We start from the raw sequence: 18,707 nt of genomic DNA, 5'->3' as shown, positions 1-18,707 counted from the left end.
GCATTATGCTAATTGCTAATGAAAAACAATTACGCTATCAGATGTCACGAGCGTGTAAGCAATTTGCCGGTTCAAAACTATTGTTACGATTTAATTGCAACTTGTGCGTTATACTAATTCCTAATAATAAATAATCACGCTAACAGATGTCACTAGCGTGCACCGATTCAAAACTATTGTGACGATTTAATTGCTACTTTAAAACTGTATTGTTTAATTATTTCGAAATAGGTCAAGGACCATGACTAAATTTAGATTCTAACATTAATACTGCATTTGTGTAACTACGTGCTGATTGATGGGTAACTTAAAATAAAATGTTAAACCTAAATGAGATTAGAGCTTTTTAATTAACCCTAGGAGTCCAAGCTGGATACAGATTGTGCCCCATTTATATTTTCTATGATAGCTCTGTAAGTAATGACTAGAGGCCGGATTATATGTAATGACATATTTTTTTACCCTTGCATGTAGTTACGAAAAAAGTTCAAATCTTCATGAATCACGTGAACAAGGTCATTATACCTAGGTTTTGTTCTACACATTTTCAGGCATTTTACATAAAATCAAATATATTAGCAGTTTCTTGTAATTCCTGACCATTCTCTACTTGTGGATGTTGTAAGGAATACAAAACAACTTGCAGAAATGTTACTGGAATTTCCGAGAAATTTGCTCTGTCCTGCACTGCATCTAAGCTTTATTAGGGGGGAGGAGCAGATGTTCAAACCTAATTTTAGATGTCTGGCATTGAAGATTTCACTGTTTGAGGCAGTTCATTTCGTCAATCTTTCAAGGAAAGTAACCCTGCCAGTTTCATCCCTCCGTGTTGTCTGACACAAAAGTAGCCGTACTGTGAAAAATTTCTTCATACGAACAGACGTTGTCTTGTGGACGTGTTTATCGTGGACTGTGGATTTGTGTATTGATATCGATATATTGGTTCAATGGTAGCTGCAAACATTCCTTAGAACAAGCTTCAAGTGCCAGAATACCGGAATTTCTTGAAGTATTGCAAGCGTAATATCGAGGGAAAACTACCTCGATGCTTGCTGCAACAAAGGTGTCGAAGCAGTTTGCGCTCAGATCGGTGATTCTTATATATGGGTGGCTTCGGACGAAACCACCGGCAGTTTGGGACGCTTTGTAGCGAATTTAATACAGTGAAACCTCTGAATAACGGACACCACTGGGACATGAATTTTTGTCCGTTACTGAGAGGTGTCCGTTACAGAGAAGTTACAGAAATTTAATTATCCACAATGGTAATTGTATGCAGGAATGAACATTAAATACATTATGTATGAGCGTAAATACGTAAACTTCAATATGAAAATACTCTATTTAGTACGTATTTAAATTACTGAAATGGATGAAGGAAAAATTCATTTCTGTTAAATAATATTATTGCTGGGGGATGTGTTAATATACTCGTATCCTGCAAAAGATAACGCGTGTATGGTAATTTTCTTAAGTACATGTCATCACCCTGTAAAAAATAATCCATTAATTCACTTGTTATCTATGAAATTGTCGGGAAAGATGCCACGGAAGTGAAGATCTTTCGCATAGAATTCTGTCCGTTATGAAGAGGTTATTGAAACGTTTGGGGGGGGGAAAGAACTGTCCGTGTCCGTATCTGAGAGTGTCCGTAAAAGGGAGGGGTTTGTTCCGTAAGGGAACATATATTTTTGCCGGGACAAAAAAATGTGTCCGTATTATAGAGGTGTCTGTTATTGAAAGGTGTCCGTTAAGGGAGGTTTCACTGTAGTTGGCAAGCTAGATCCCAGCTCGCCGCCCAAATCCTACTTGATACATTGCAAGGAGCTTGAATGTGTCAATCATTCTTCCGTGGCAAGGTTCGTGAATGATGACCTGAAAGTGCTGTGGCCTCGTGGTGTTGACCAAAATGTACCCCACTCGGTACTCCATGGAAATAAATTGTTGCAGTGCGCATTCTTTTACATTTGGGCTAGCACTGCTGCTTCGTAACGTAATGAATTCTGAGACAAATGATGTAATATTATATCAGTAAACATTGAACTTGTGACTTGACATTGAGTATCATTGTGTAACAGGTAGCTAAAACTCCAAAACGAACTGTGCAGCTCTGACCAAACAAGAAATAGAATCTTACATAAGATTCCTCATCTGATGAGGATTATGTTGAGAATTTAGAAGAAATGATGACCTTATAAATTCTCACGACCAAGCACAAATTACAACAAAAATATTTTTTGGTCTAGTTTGTACCCCGCTTGGCATTCTGCTGGTGCTAAATAGCTTTGCCCTGCACGGTTAAAGGCCTGGGCCCATTAACTAATTATTTCTAAATGAAATTGTGATAGGAGTGTGTACGCACATTCCACACACAGAGATGGATAGTTAGTTATTCTTGTATTTTACTCTAGTTACGTTAATCGGAGTTTAAGAAATTACGTTAACTATGATTAACCGATAATGGGTAATTAAGCCAAGCGTTTTACATCTGCATGATTATTGCATTTAACCTGTTGATTTCACTCTTTTTCCGATTTCACTCTTTTTCCAGATCTGAAGCAGGAGCTCCATGTAAAAGGACGGGATATCCCGGATAATGACAAATGTTTAGAACGAGTTAGAAGTCCAATTGATTCGAACAAATTGACGGTAGAGATGGAAACTCAGACGGCGCCAGGGTCTCCTATGAAATGTAAGTTTAAACTGTTTTCGCAGTTCAGTCACACCATTGCAGGAAAACAAGATTTAAACGAGATTTTACGTTTGAAGGTATATGTTTTACTGTTACTATTTACATTAGACATCATTCCAAGATGAATATACCATATAACAAATTTTCGCCATACAGTGGATTCCATTATCAAGAAGATGAAAGAAGGAAATGTACGGGAGAAGCTATGAATCGTCTATGTAGCGCCATCTTGGAATAAAGTAGGGATGTACCGATACAGATACTGAAGAGGCCGATGCTTTTGGACACATTTCTTATATATTATTATGAATTTTGAGAACAATGAAATGATCAACATTGTAAGGCCAAAATGTGACATACAAAGGCAAAAAGCAGAATTTCATATTAGGTTCCACACAAAAAATATAGTTTCTCTTAAGTTTAATCCAGCTTACGTAAAATGAACTAAAAAGCAGCAAATACTTATATAGTGTAAACTTAATTCTAAGAGTCAGTGATTGATATTTAGAGTGATAATGAACTTCGATAGTTACATTGTATTTATTAGTCTATTACATACATATAATATACAGACGGATATTACCGTTGCAAATTTTTATTGCTTACAAAATTGTGCGTGCTGAACCAGGTGTTGCTGTGTATACCATTAAAAAAAAAAAAAAAAATGGTTATTTAAGGGAAGTCGAAAACGAAAAACTACATATTAACTTTAGAACTAATTGTTTTCAATCAGTAAGCAGGAGAAAATGACAAAGTGAGCGTTTTGTGAATTTCTTTCATAGCATTTTCTTCTGAATCGAAACCTTTGTCTCGTTTGGGATTCAAATTACAGGTCTGCTATCCTGTCCACAGGCAGGGCAGGGTGGGACGCCCCTGGCTCACGAAAATAGACGTAATATAGTAATCATGGAATTGCCCCCCCCCCCCCTTAAACATTTTCTTCGGGCGCCCATGATCGTGACAGGACCTTTGGGTTTTCTTCACCACCGTTTTGGCATGGAAGGACTAAAAATATCAGTTAAATATGAGTGGTGCAAATCAAAGGTTTACACATGCATAAAGAAATCGATTGTACAATTGGTAATAATTTAGATCAACTTTAAGTCTAAAAGAAATCGGTGAAATATAAGTGCCACTATTAATAAATTGAAAAGAGTTCGGATAATATATCGGTGTCCATTTGCCAATATCGATATATCGATACATCCCTACTTAAATTGTGTTAGATATATGTCTAATCACAGATTAGGTTATTGTACTTCAGTGGTAATTAATCACTTATAAGAATATTATTTATATTTACTGCGTCTGATATTTAGTGTACTACTAACTGTATTGTTCTGGTGTTTCTTGACACCCTCCCTCGTCTGATTTGGGCAACTCATCTCACTTCTCACAATTTTGTCTTGCACCAATTCGTGGACATGGTAAACAGTTATAAGGTCGAAAAATTTGTTAATATGATCATATAACCTCATTGCAGTAGAATCATCATCTTTTGAACGCCTTATTTTTGGGAAAAAAAATATACATATATATATATATATATATATATATATATATATAATTATTTTTATATGAAGAAAAATGTTTTGAAAATTGCTCCACAAGTTAAAGAAGTAATATCATCGAAGTTTAACATACAATTAACAAATAGCATTTAATCATAGATGTAATATACAATAATAGCATCTTCACGAATTGCCTGTAAATAGGATTTATATATATAATATTTAAAAAACTAGCAGTAGTCTTGAGTCTTACGCCTGCCTTTTCACATTTGTATTATTAACGAACAATAAAATTATTATTTTAAGCTTTTACACTAATTAAGATTATGTTTGTTTTGTTTAAGATTATGTTTGTACATTGTACATAAGTTCATATTTTCTCCAATGAAGTTAGACATTATAAAAGTTGTCATAAAATATGTAAAATACTTTTATTCTTGTGCTCTCTGTAATATATATGTTAACGTACAATAGAGTGCATAACAATCATCTATTAAGTATTGGCTTGTACTAAGAGGTCAGCGGGAATCGACTAGTCTCGATTCTGTTTGCTTTGTTGTAGAGGGAGAGAGAAGACTAATTTTCTGTAGAGCACTGGGAATAGATTCTGATAGATCAGTTAGCTGGGAAGTTACAGACAAAAGAATACGTAAGATGTACAGGGTGCGGCAGCTATTTGTGAACAAAATAACATCCGCGGAAAATAGGAGCAGAGACTGAAGATAGAACATTTAACTTCATGTATATGTGAAGATAGACCCAATACAGGATATCATTCAATGAAACCGCCATCTGCCGCAATAACAGCCTCTAAACGGTGTCGAAACCGTCGGCAGGTATGAATGAGGTGGGTCCTGGGAATGTTTGTCATGTCATCTACAATAGCTGCCCTGAGAGCTGCAATGATGATGTGTGGGTGCTTATTGGAAGCCCTCTCAACCACACCCCAGACGTAAAAGTCCAAAGGGTAGACATTAGGGGAGCTGAGGGGCAACATGTTTGAGGTGACGTGATCGTGAAAATCCGTGGCCGACCATTCTTGGGTTGAATGGGCCGTAGGGCGGGAGCGGGGTCCTGCTGAAGAACATATGATTTGCCATGTGCTATAGCAGTACTTCAGGACTACACAACTTTTTTAACACATCGGTGTAAGCAACAACGTTGACTCTGGCACCTTGCCTTAAAAAAATTGGAGGCATCACGTCGCCCTCACTGCTTACGACCCCCAAAACCATCACGGAGACGGGAAACTTGGTGTGCATGACGGTTGGAACCACCTCGGGTGTTTTACACTGCCACTAATTATTTCTGCGGTTCGCCTTCTGGTCCAGGACGAAGATTTTCTCACCCGAGAAGAACCAGAGCAATTCTGGCTACTCCGGATGTTTCAACTTCTTCAAGAAGCGCGTAACGCGGGTCACTCTATTCTCGCGTAGGTGAACTGGCCTCTCCACATCACGTACGACTTGTAACGAATGTCTTTATTCACCACACGTTGAATGGTGGCCTCGTCAACCTATTTTTCCCTTGGAAGTGCCCTCGGGGACTTCCCTGGGTCCGCTTCGACAACAACTTGGACGGAAGCGATGAATTCGGGCGTCCTGGCCCTGTCCGAGGGCTGATAATGTCGTTTCCTGGGACAAACTGTTTTCACATCACCACTGGCAGCCTCCAGTTCTCTCCGAATGACCGAGCGACTTTCAGGAAAGCAGTGATGTTGGAATCGGCGTGTCCTGCAGCCAAGGAAACGATGACTGCATGCCTCTTCATTTCCTGGATTAGCCTAGGGTTTGCCATGGCTACGTGCAACAGAAAGGAATGTGTTACGATAACACACAGGATACTGTGCCACTTATACTGTGTGTTCTCAAATAGATGCCGCTCCCTATCTATCTATCTACCTACATATATATATTTGTTAATGACTGCCATGTTTTTTTTTATCTATTATCATTATTGTTTATCAATGTTATACAGAGTTACTATTGTGCTTGTCTAGTGTTGTAATCCGACTTATATTTACTTCCAGATACTCAAACTAATAACGGTCAACCAATTCCATTAACACCCTCAGCAAGGATATCTGCTCTGAATATAGTTGGAGATTTGTTACGAAAAGTAGGGGTAAGTAGAAGCCAGACAAAATGCGGAACATTTTGAGTGCCTGTACGTAGTTTAAATGTAACATCTTCAAATGTTTCTACTCTTTCCAGAGTTTCTTCAGTTTTATAATTAGTTCTCTGTAATTAATAGAGTTCTTTTAAAACTAAACCAGATTAATGAAATGTTTTTTGGGGCAGTTATTTTCTTCGAATCCTAATGTGCAAGCGAAAGGAAAATAGGTGCTAATATTGAACGGGATGGCTCAGCGGGGATGCAGGTCATGTAAGTCGGTGTCCAAAAGTCAGGTGCTGCTACTTTGTTTCATTACGTTATTTGTTTTTTTTTTTCTAGGCAAATACCAACATTGTGCAGTGTAGTTCAGGAAGAATTTATATCACCGCACACTCAGTTTCTTTCAAAGGATATAGTGCAATTGTTAATAGATACGGTTTGATCCGTTGAAACAAGAATTCTGCAAATAGTTGACTCGTTAGTCAAGAATGGCAACATTGCATGGTTTGCTGTTCGTTGAAGTTTAGCATCCCTTGTCAGCAGCAAGGCTATATGAGACGTGGACCTACAGTACAAGGTAAAATCCGAACCATTGTAATACATTCAAATTTTAATGATCAGACTCTAGAAATTGAATCCTCCGGAATCATGTGCGCCTACCGGCTAGTCACTAGCTCAGCTGAGAGGGGAATGAGCAGAATTGCTTAATGTTAGTAGTAAGCAGTATAATATGTGGTCAGACACACTCGTTTCTTGAGTGGAGTAGAGAGTAGTAATAATGCGTTACGGATACGTTCGAGCGAATACATGAATTCCTGTGCAGAGAAGATTCTGTGGCAAGTGTAATCTTCAATCAAATGCAAGAGGTCTACGGGAGATTCATGTTTGAATCGATGTACAGTGTACAGGTTATGTGCTGACGGGTACAGGTTATGTACACAATGGATCTCGCAGGTACCTGTAATGTCAGGAAAAGATTAAGCTGTGGACATGCTAATAGACAGTGGCCGTATAACTGTATTGAATTGTTAACCTCAGCGTCGAATCCATTTCTACAGAAAACAGAAGTATTGGAAAGTATGTCCCTAATGGGTATCCCAGCATTTCACTGTTGAACAGAAAGTCGTACGGATGGGCATATCTCAAAATTTGCTATTTTGAGTTAATACCGGTACCCTATATGATTTTATTAGATCTACCGTTCGCTTCGCCTTCTCATTAACTCAGTATCTAAGAAGGGAACGCTTATGATTCTTACAGCGATCGGTAGGTCTCGTAAAATTAGATAAGATACTGGTGTTGATGTCGAAACGTAAATTGGGTATCCCAACGACGATATGTCTGGAAAGTTTCAGCTGCAACCACATGGACATTTCCCGAGAAAATTGTGGCTGATGATTAAACCTTAGTACCATTGTTACGAGCTGGCAGCGAAGATGGATAAGAAGGACATCCTGTCACACTAAAACTGAAGAAGACGTACATGTGTTCGGATTGGCACAATGATATTTACATTTTTTTTATGGTGTGTATGAAATGGCTCCCGATCGACGCTCAACGTTATTGTGACATTTTACACCAACTTCGAAGGGCTATCAAGAATAAGTGATCGGGAAAACTCATGGTATGGAAGGCATTAGAAATGAGAGAGGGGAAGGTATACGGTGGCTCAGGGGTAGAGTGCTCAACTGTGCTGTGAGGGATTCTTGGTTCAATCCCAGAACATGTAAGCTTGTGGTGGACAGCATCGTCTCCATAGGTTTTCTCTTGATTCCTCGATTTTCTCATACTTTATTCCCACTATTTCTTTCATAATTCACTTTCATTGATCATCCGTTTCCCATAGGCTAACAAAGGGCATAAGCCGTGCGACGTTAAATTAAAAATGCAGCTTTTTTCATAGAAACAACATTTTGTGTGTATATAGTAGGCAGTACTCCTTTGGCGCATAGTTTTTATATCTGATGAACTCTCGATAACTTAATTTCACAGCTGTTTTCAAATTAAGAAACTAAAATGGAATTAAGTAATTACTGTATTTTATTTATTTTATATACCCTGATATCTGTATTTTCATTATTTTGAAATTTTTGTAAGGAAAACAGCTAAGTAGCTTCGATCCTCCTCTTAAAGAAAAGTGATTGTTTTCATTGGCTGTAAATCTGCATGGTTTTCAATGGTGTACTTTAAATGTGTATTTTTGTTTTAGATACATGTAGAACGTACGTAGATTTATTAGGAAGAACTGTGTTAAACAATGCATGAGTAGTGTACAGATTGTGTGTGGTATACTTTGCATGGAAAGTGTTTTCGCATCACTTTTTTCTTCCTTTCCTTTATATTAGTGCATACACGTGGTGTATAAATATTGAAAATTTTTTGTCGAATATATATAATTTCATTTTATTTATATTTTCTCGTTTCTTTAAACTTATTGTGTGTGACGTGTTTTATTTTGATTGGCAGTTGCAGAAATTATTCTGTTCTACATGTAAAAAAGTGAAGTGTATCTGTGATGAGCCGCCAGCTACCCTAGTCCAGTGACCACAAACATTGCTGGCTTTGTAGTTGAATTTCTACGGTTGCTGCACTCTGAGGTTGGGTGTTTTGTGTATTTTTTTAAAATAAATCTCCTTATGCATCTCCTTTGAAACTATACTTTAGGCAAGGGGAAATTGTTCTGTGGTAAATAAGGGTATGTTGCATGTTGATTGGTTCTTAGTTTTCCTGCTGAATTGTAAAACATATCATTTTCTTTCATGGCTTGGAGGATTTGCATTAGTTTCGAAGCTTATTCCCTTTTTCGCTGACTTTGAATCCCTGTTGCTTACTTCACTTTTGCTTTGAAGTAAAATAATCTATCATTTGTTGATTAATGACCTAGAATCAAAATTATAATTCCATTCATACAACTTGTTCCTTGTGACAGTTGCTTTCCTTTGTTTTTTTTTTTTTTTTCTTTCTTTCTTCCTGCACGTGGTCATAACAATCAGCCAAGAAAGACTGTTTCTATGGCAACAGCACGTTCAGCCAATTATAGTGGGTCATTTCTCTCGCTCTCGCAGTTGTAAACATTTCACCCTCTCCGCACGTTGCCAGTTTGAATATCAACAAATGCACATTGTTTTAGTCGAATGCCAACTTGTGTATTGAAAACTTCCCTTTTAGTTCATTTTTGTGTCATTTACCATTCTACATTTAGTAAATGTTAATATGGAACAAGAAACAATTCGCTTGTTCTAATCGTGTAGTTTCAATGTCCGACGCAAAAGCTGACAACGCAGCATTAAGCACCATGTGCGCGCAGCGAGCTGTTACAAGAGACAAGTAGTATCAGTTGTAGTGTAAGTAATACGCTTAATCCATGGGCTTAGAATCCATATTTATATAATCCGCTGGGCTCAGAAATGAAATCTTAAGTTTTATGTCCCACAGTTATGCCGGTTAGACTAAAGGAGACGGTGGTGATGAGAAATGAATGAAATTATATGAAGAAAGTAGGAGGAAACCCACGCATACGGTGTTTGTCTACCACGAAGTCCAGTTCGCACGAGCTGGAATCCCATGCACCAAAAGAGAACGCTCAACCACTGAGCCACCGCAGCCCCAAGGCTTAGAAATATATTGTATAGATTTCCTTATAACAAGAATAGTATTTAATCTAATTTTCTTACTCTTCTATTCTTTCGTTGTGTGCTTTAGTGGTTCCAAACTTAAAGAACGTGAAAATCTAGCTAATTCAGGAGCGCAAGCTACTGAAAAACTTCGTTGTATAGATTTAAAGGATATGATAATTATTCATTGCATCCTGCTGTATAATCGAAAATGCTCGAATGGAGACGTGACTGTTCATCTTCTACACGATTATAAAGAAAACCATGTGCATTAAGATTATCGATTTTTTATAAAGGTAGCAGTGGTTGTTGAAATAATCACCGGAGGGCGTAAAAATACAACACATTAAATGAACGCATATTTACATACAAAATACGTCGATTGTACACTGCTACTTGCCAAACTCACGTGTAACTAAAATCGCACTGTGTAGCTTCTGAGTTACTGACGCATGTACTTGCTGCGTGTTCTGTGCATGACCCAAACTCGTCGAACAGTACGTGCGTAATTTGCTCCTTCCTCTATAAGTGTGGGAGTGAAGCATCATTAATCAGTCAGTTTTGGATTAGCAGAAAAATTGGTTTATTGCCATTTAGAAGTAACAAGAAAAGACCAGCTGATCTAGTGTCTAATGAATGCACCTTGATCTACAGGGTCCTGGGTTTGATTCCCAATGAGAAAACATTACGGTGGTTTGATTTTTGGAAAAGGACAATAAACTTCAGCATATAACAAGAAAGAAGGAACAGAGTAGATCAAATAGGAGATAATGGAATTCACAAGGTTTACAAGTGGGGTAAAAAAAAAAAAAAAAAAGACTACGCTTTTATATCCACCTCCCAAGTTTCATTTATTTATTCCTCTGACTGGTTTATAATTTATGAATGCTTTAAGTATTCGCATAACCTCTCGGTGCAGAATGGTAGTGTATAAGCTTTTTTTAGCTATTCCAACAAAACAGGTAAAATAAATTTTAAAAAAATGCAGCTTGCAAAAAATTCGTGCTCTTCTTGTTGCACAAATGCAAGAAATTATTCTCACTCATTTTTAACCAAATAAGAGAGATTTGAACTACAATAGTAAAAATTATTCGGTCTCACTATACATAAAACTAGTTAGGAATTTTTAGGTACGAAGTTTTGGTTAAAAAGATGCAAGTTTCAGATGTAAATATTCATACTAAGAATATCAAAACTACGTCATATACAGAGTGTAACTTAATGTAACAAACATCGGGACGTGATTCATAATACCGAGATAAGAAAGAAAGAAAGAAAAAAAGTACTATGAATATTATAGAGTTAGCGAGGGCCGAAAGCATGGAAACGGTAAGTTCGAAGCAGTAGATATTAAAACCAATAAGCTTAGAAATGGCGGTCTATTAAAGTCTAGAGCGTCTCTAGTGCTCAATACGTAGTTCCTCGGTTCACACGCAGATGGTGCTTATGTTCCAGACGCTACGGTACAGGAGTGCGATCATTATCCTGCGAGTGTTGGATAGGACAAGTGAAAGTGCTCGACTAAAATATGGTGCGTTATTCAAATCGCGAACAGGCCGGCATGCTATTCATGTACGGTTGTGCAGATGGCAATGGACGTAAAGCAGCACAACTCTATAAGGAGCGATTTCCTAACAGACGCAAACCATCATATAAGATGTTTGCAGCAATTTATCGGTGCGAGTGTGAAACAGGGATCGTACTCCATGTCCATGTGAATGCTAGTGGACCCCGTCCTGTGTTAGAAACTGCGGATAGTGTGTCAGGTACGAATACGAGGGAACATAGACGTGAAATGCATATTATACGTATGCATAGACGTGAAATGCATAGACGTAAAATACTTACATGATTTTGTAGCGTGTTACATGAAAATGCCTTGTTCCCATACCATCTGCAAAGGATACAAGGACTGACCATTCCAACCATGTGAAGCATCCTGTCAGTAGTTCATTCAACATACCACTACATCATGTTGTTTCAAGCATCAGTACTGTTCACTGATGAGGCCATGCTCGGAAAGGATGGTATCGTCAATATAATGCACATCCCTATGGTACGTTTGTCACTCATAATCGACATCAATTTGGACTCAATATATGGTGTGGTGGTGTCCATGATCAACTGGTCGATACATACATGCTATTCCGAAGACTGAGTGGAGCACAGATTTGACCTTCCTACAGGATACTCGGCTCGAATTACTGGAGGATGTTTCCCTACCGATTCGCTGCAACATATGGTGTACACATGATGGGATTCATGTGGACTTCAGTATGAATGTTCGCTGGTGGTTGAACAACTTTCCAAGATGTTTGGATCGGGCGTGGCGGTTCATTGCATTGGTCTTCCCGGTCTCCGAACTTGAATCCAGTGGAATTTTATCTGTGGGGACACACTGAGTGTGGTGTATGCTAGTCTTGTTAACGACGTCAATGATTTCGAACAACGTATTCATAACACCTGTGAAAATGTTCGCTATGACCCAGGTATCTTCGAACGGTAGGCCAATCCATGATCCGACGTTGTTAGGCATGCATTGCTATCGATGGCGGAAACTGGACATCTGTAATCTGCCGTCCTAAGCGAAAAGACCTTAATTCAACATTTTTCGAAAATCGAGATATTGGTATGGGAATGTTCGTAGTACAATTCTGCATCTATCTAAAGTGAAATTGACGTGGTTTGACCAATAGGTACGGCGTAATGACGTCATGAGTGTTTACCTTATATTCAAAACTGTAACTGAAAATAAGCAGAAAGACCTTAAATGGCAATTCGTAAGCAAAAATATTTAACTGTATTACCACACAAATTTTAGAGCGTGAAAATATATTTAATAAAGTTTAACTGAAATACAACAAATTTGAACGTACAGCCTAAGCCAAACGCGTTTTGCTTATTTTCTCGAAAGTATGTGAAATGGAGATAAGGCCTTTTCGCTTAGCACGGCAGTAATGTTCGCAACGAACGTACGTTTGTCTCTCTTTGCATGTCGATTTTTGCCGCTTCGAACTTAACTTTTCCCATGCTTTCGGCCCTCGTTATTTCTGCCAATATGCTTTTGTTTTTGTTTGTTTGTTTGTTTGATTGCTTGCTTACCTTGGTGTCAGGAATCACCTCCCGACGTTTGTTACATTAATACGGGGTGATTCTTTATGGGGTTTACAAATTCAGTCAGTTATAATTCTTTATCGGAATCACATACAGACTTGGTTTATATGTCATTATACTGCAAAACACTTCAAGCCTTTTGTGACAAATCCATTATGGCTCAATGTATGCACCTGCGGTTATCCTGGACGCATCTCAACAAGAATCGATTTCCTGCCAAACAGTAACCAGCATTTCGGGGATTCCGTAGTGGCTGCTGTAATGCGATGTTTCAGTTCATCATCAGGTAGGGGAGGGGTGTACACCTTTCACAAACCTCCACAGAAAGAAGTAAAGTGGCAAGTAATCTGGAGACCGTGGCGGCCAGGCAATTGGTCCACCACGACCTATCCACTTACCTGGAAACGCTGATCCAGCAAGTCCCTTACGTCTGTCAGGTAGTGCCGCGGGACGCCATTTTATTGCCACCGTAAGCGGCCATGGTAGTCATCTTCATCTAATTGTGGAACAAGGAGGCTCTGGAGCATATCAAGATAGACGATGCCGGGGATGGTGCTCTCAGCAAACAAGAATGGTCCATACACCTTTTCTCTGGAAACGGCGCAAAATACGTTCACTTTGGGACTGTCATGAACCAGCTCCACGTGCATATGTGGATTTTCCGTGCCACAAATATGACAGTTCTGTGTATCGACTCGGCCGGAAAGGTGAAAAGTTGATTAGTCACTAAATACCACATTGTTCAAGAATGACACGTCACTATACTAATGCGATCCAACATGGTAACACAGAATTCATGTCGGGTACGTTAACCGCTTCACTCAGTACTTGAACCAAGGACAGTCTGCATGGCTTCATGGACAAACGTCTACGCAATACACACCAAACAGTGGTCTGAGGGATACTAGTTTCTTGTGATGCACGTCATGTAGATTTTCGAGGACTACGGACAAAACTTCCTAACTGCTTGCACTACATCGTCAGTCATGGGTGAGCGCCCTGGAACCTTTGTGTCGCACAGAACAACCTGTTTCAAAAAATGCCTGATGCCATTTGTACATTGTTGGTCTGTTGGGTGGTTTCTTACCATATTGTGTGCGAAACTTACGCTGTACACTCATTGCTGACTTCGTTTCTTCAAACCAGAAACACGCACTAAGCTCTTTCTGCACCAGTGAAAGTCGCTCATTTTCAACGAGTTACCGGTAGCGCCGCGTTTCGTCAACTCCGCAACTACTTACTATATGAGTCAAACGTGAAGTGTTTTGCAGTATAACAACATATAAACCAAGTCTGTATGTGGTTCCAATAAAGAATTATAACTGAAGTTGTGAACCCTATAAAGAATCACCCTATTAAGGACTCAAAATTCACTTATGTATTAAAAAGTCTGCATAAAACAAGTCCCAGAACGCAATGTTTTAAAATAACCAAGTCCAGAAAACTTAAACAGATAACATTTAACTTTTTTTTTTTTCCAGTGAGACTGCATGTCTAGTTACTAAGTCAAGATCGTGGTTATATAGGTAGCGTATATGCCTTCAGCGCGGGAGACAGATTCAATTCCCGGTGGCAGCTCATGTGTTTCGGGTCCCTCGTTAAGCTCACGTCTCATAAAGTCCCTGTGCTAAACAGGCTCTAAAGTCCAAATTAACAAACCTATCGGTTTATTCAGACACTAAATAAATATTTGTATGTACAGAAGCCCTCAATAATACCGATTGATGAAAGCGATGATTGGTCAGTTAGGTGTTACCACTTCCCTATACTTTTTGTTCAGTTGCTTTCATCGCATAGGACTGCACTGAAGCGAACATACCGCATACACTTGGTGTTCCTTGTTTAATTATTATAGGAGTGAAATGCAGAAAACAAGTTTTTTAAAAAAGCGCGAAAAGGTGTAACCAAAAGACATAAGTGTTTATTCAATGCTTTGTTTTGAAAGACAAGCTAATTTGGGTATTTTAACGGGAGAAAAAAAAACTAAATAAATAAATAAAAAGAGCTTCATCTAACGTTCCTAGCGTATAACAACAGTGCACATATAATCTGATTGGCACAATTTATCTTCGTGCAAAATTTTAATATTCAACGCTTGAATTCGACAGTTATTGGAAATTACTCTTCCGTTAAAAAAACAAAACAAAAAAAAAAAAAAAAAATCACATTGGAAAGTTAAGGAAAAGCTTAGTGCCGTCAGATAGCAGTTGGCGTTCCTTTTACTTATCCACTTTAATCTGCTTCGTGAAACATCCTTGTAAGCATATCCCAACATGTAATATGCATACTTGTTAACCATTTTTTCTTGCAAGTAGTGGTTTAGTAGGGATGTCTGAGAGCATGAGGCTGGCTACGCTTGCTTTCTATATGCACGACAATTGCTATATGAATCCTGTAAAAACAATTAAGAACCGTGTATCTATATCTGTAGCTTGGAAATATTAACGTTTAGGAATATGAGAAGAAATGTAAGGTAGACGAGATATTTTGTTATTCCGTAATGGTTTTGTGTCTGCGCTTGGAAATTTACCGGTGCGAAGTTGCCATATATGTTCTTACCTGTTAGGAGCTTCCACCTTCTCTAATGTCTTTTTGTCTGTCGAATACTTATATCAAAATTGCATTTTTATTTTTCCGTCGCTCTTATCTTAAAAGGAAGACAAGTGAATTAATTTCCTTACAATGAGCATATAAGCAAATCGAAAATTTGACGAATAACAGTGTAGATAGAATTTGTTGAAAGAAGTTCGTATTTTCCTCTCGTTACTTGTTCTGGAGAGTATAACAATTACTTTAGCAAGTGAAGTATGTTATTCATATTTTCAGCAGACGCGCAGAGAACATTTTAGAAAACTACTCTCTGTAAAACAAATCAAAACTGCGATTACATTCTCTTCTGCAGAGATAAGTAGTAGGTATTATCTTCAAAGGTCGATCAGGTAATAGAATCCAAAGTAAATATTACTTTTTCTGTTTCAGTTCCCGTGAATAATACTATCGAAATCTTTTTTTGTTCTAATTAATATTCATATTCTTTGATATTAATGTTTCTTTTTTCCCGTAAAACGCAAATGTCTCTGGTCTTTTTCCATTCCAGGTGGTGGGTAGTAAGGACAACTGACATTTTTAACGGCTGTTGACAGGAAATGAAATGTATCATAGGCTCCTAGTGAGCTGTAGGCTTTAATATTAGTAAGGTCAAATTTGGTATCTTTCTTGCAAATGTTGTATAGACTAACAAAAGAAGTAGGAATTAACAATAGAGTTCGCATGAATAATAATAACAATCGTGTTATTTCAGTAGTTATAAAATATTTTCTTGTCATAAGACAAAGCAGAAAAAATACTTAAAGAAAATTATGACGAAGTATATGTTCTTTTTGAGTCTTTCATAATGAGATTCACTTTAATTTTTGCCCCCACTGCGAAACAAAAGACAATAAAATATCCCTGATGGTAGGAAATATGCATTACATCTAACGAGAAGATATTGGGCATCTGTATAACGTAGTGACATCACTTTTTGTTGCTTGTACATGGAGCTACCATTGTGAGCGCATACTCAACAAGGTAGTTGAATTGGGGGACATCCTTCTTGAAGTTCTGCTATTGCACTTGCAGAATCCCAGGCAGTGGAAATTGGCTACATCTTCCGAGACTTACCCGCCGGTTCCATTCATATTATTAATGTATAAAAGTACTTCCAGTCTGGATAATATAACAATTCTAATTATCGACAAAACGTCTCATTCGAAAATTTCAGTCTCTCCTTTTAATACTCTTTAGTATTTAGTAAATTATGTGAGAAAGAATGTAAACAATAATTCTTTCATCACTTTAGATGCTTCTCTGTAGATCGCTGAAAGATAATTGTGATGCTTTAGTGTTAAAATTTTCTGATTTCGTTGCAGGATACAAATTCGTTTCCTGAACACAGCTTGATTCTATCTTGTACATGTTCGCTTTTGATTTTCACCTTCTCTGCATTACGAAGCCTTTTATCTTCTAAAAAGAATCAAAGAGTTAACAGCATGGGCAAAAGTTGATAGTCTGTAGAAGGATACTGAATGTTGATGACAATTTGGTGTGCTTTGTAGTTTCTAGTGGCGATTAACAGAATGAGCATATGTCCTCGTTTTGTTTTGTTAATGTGATGAACGATAAGTGTGTGAATTAAAATGTGATATTTCAAACATAAGGGCAGTGAAGAATTTTGTTTTTAAATCAAAACTACGGAAATTCTGTGGCATTTTTATTTGGGATTTTTTTTTTTTTTTTTTAATATAATACGAATTTTTATTTTTTCTTTTTAGATGTATTTATTTTGTATATTAATTTTACATAAAATATTATGAATTTTAAAGTACGTTTTATATTATTACAATATTTATTTACTTATTCAATAAATAATTCAAACTGGAGAGTAATGTATTTTAAAGCGCATAGTTTAAGGCTAATTTAGGGGTAAGGCTTTGTGTTGCTATTGCGTGGAAGATTACATTCCGTGGGTAGTGCATTCGAGTAAAAAGAAAGTACGAAAACGTTATTATGAGGATGAAAAGATTTTCCTTTACTCTTATCTTTCTACTCAAGTTCGTAAGTACGTTAATATATTTTTTAATAGCAATACAGAAAAATGATCGTTGTGCTGACAGGGACTCGAATCTCAATCTCCCGGGGAGCAGATGACAAATTCAGCTAGAAACTACGTGACCAATTTTCTATTTTATTATTTTTATTATCCAAGAAACTAAACAGACATTATTGGAAGAAATCTACTACAGTAGTACTGTTTTAATTGAGGGGGCTGTATAAACAAAGAATGAAGAACAGTGAAATTAGCCTGACATTTTAGATAAGTTAGTAAGAGGATTTGTCCGATTAGCGGGATATCGGGGTTCGAGTCCCTGCCAATCCAACGATCATATCGTTCTAATATATTTCCATAGAACTGATATTAAAGGTGTATATATAAAGAATTGAATTTTCATGTGTGCTTCTTTCGTAACGGGCTTTGTCATAAAATTTTGAAAGAAATAAAAAAAAAAATATATAAAACAATACGTTACGAAAACAGATACTATTGATTGTGTGGAATCCCTGTTTACATATAGCTGTTTAATACAGACTTCAGAAATGTACTGTGCTGCTAACAGCTCTGGTAGGGATCCACATGATGATGGGAAACTATGATTTAGATTCGCTCGAGTCCAATAGTATACTTCCATTTCGTTTTAAACGCTTCGTTGTTGTGTGCAAGTAAAATATTTTTAACAAATATGTAATTGATTCAATCTAATATACGGATGAAAAAATATAACTCTCTTTAAATAATCTTGTGTTCATTCCTTGTACTCACTAATTGACGGAAATAGAAGTTTAAAAAGTTTGAGTTAGAATGATCAGGGCTCAGATCTTCATATTTCTTTAGCGCACGACCGAACGGTTTATTTTCGTTTTTCACATTTCGTAAATACAGTAATTAACTCCTTTAATGGAGTGTATTTCTGCTACTTTGGACAAAGAGGTTTTTTTTTTTTTTTTAAAAAAAAAGCAAAATAAAAAAAAAACTGCCACGGCGAAAGTAATTCGTCGCCCTTCGTTGTGAACTGAAAACTAAAATACAAGTTTTCAGTTATTAATATTAAATATGATATTAAT

The 18,707-nt window shown here is 37.3% G+C and overlaps 1 protein-coding gene across 6 annotated transcripts in view; it reads left to right on the top strand.

Annotated features, from left to right (window-relative positions):
• The window catches only part of nudE (Nuclear distribution protein nudE), a 55,369-nt gene that overhangs the window by 20,066 nt on the left and 16,596 nt on the right, over positions 1-18,707 (top strand). For 3 of the 6 annotated variants that reach the window (XM_081732081.1, XM_081732082.1, XM_081732083.1), the window contains exons 6-7: positions 2,552-2,692; positions 6,233-6,327. In XM_081732081.1, the coding sequence (XP_081588207.1) occupies positions 2,552-2,692; positions 6,233-6,327 (236 nt within the window). Of the gene's footprint in view, positions 1-2,551; positions 2,693-6,232; positions 6,328-8,784; positions 8,878-16,143; positions 16,239-16,957; positions 17,208-18,707 lie in introns of those variants that run through there. The other 3 variants (XR_014127540.1, XM_081732084.1, XM_081732085.1) reach the window with 3 other exon arrangements.

This window comes from Thermobia domestica, chromosome 11, assembly GCF_964235325.1.
Source record: "Thermobia domestica chromosome 11, izTheDome1.hap1.1, whole genome shotgun sequence".
Taxonomy (NCBI): Eukaryota; Metazoa; Arthropoda; class Insecta; order Zygentoma; family Lepismatidae; genus Thermobia; species Thermobia domestica.
This window is presented reverse-complemented; position numbering and strand designations above follow the sequence as displayed.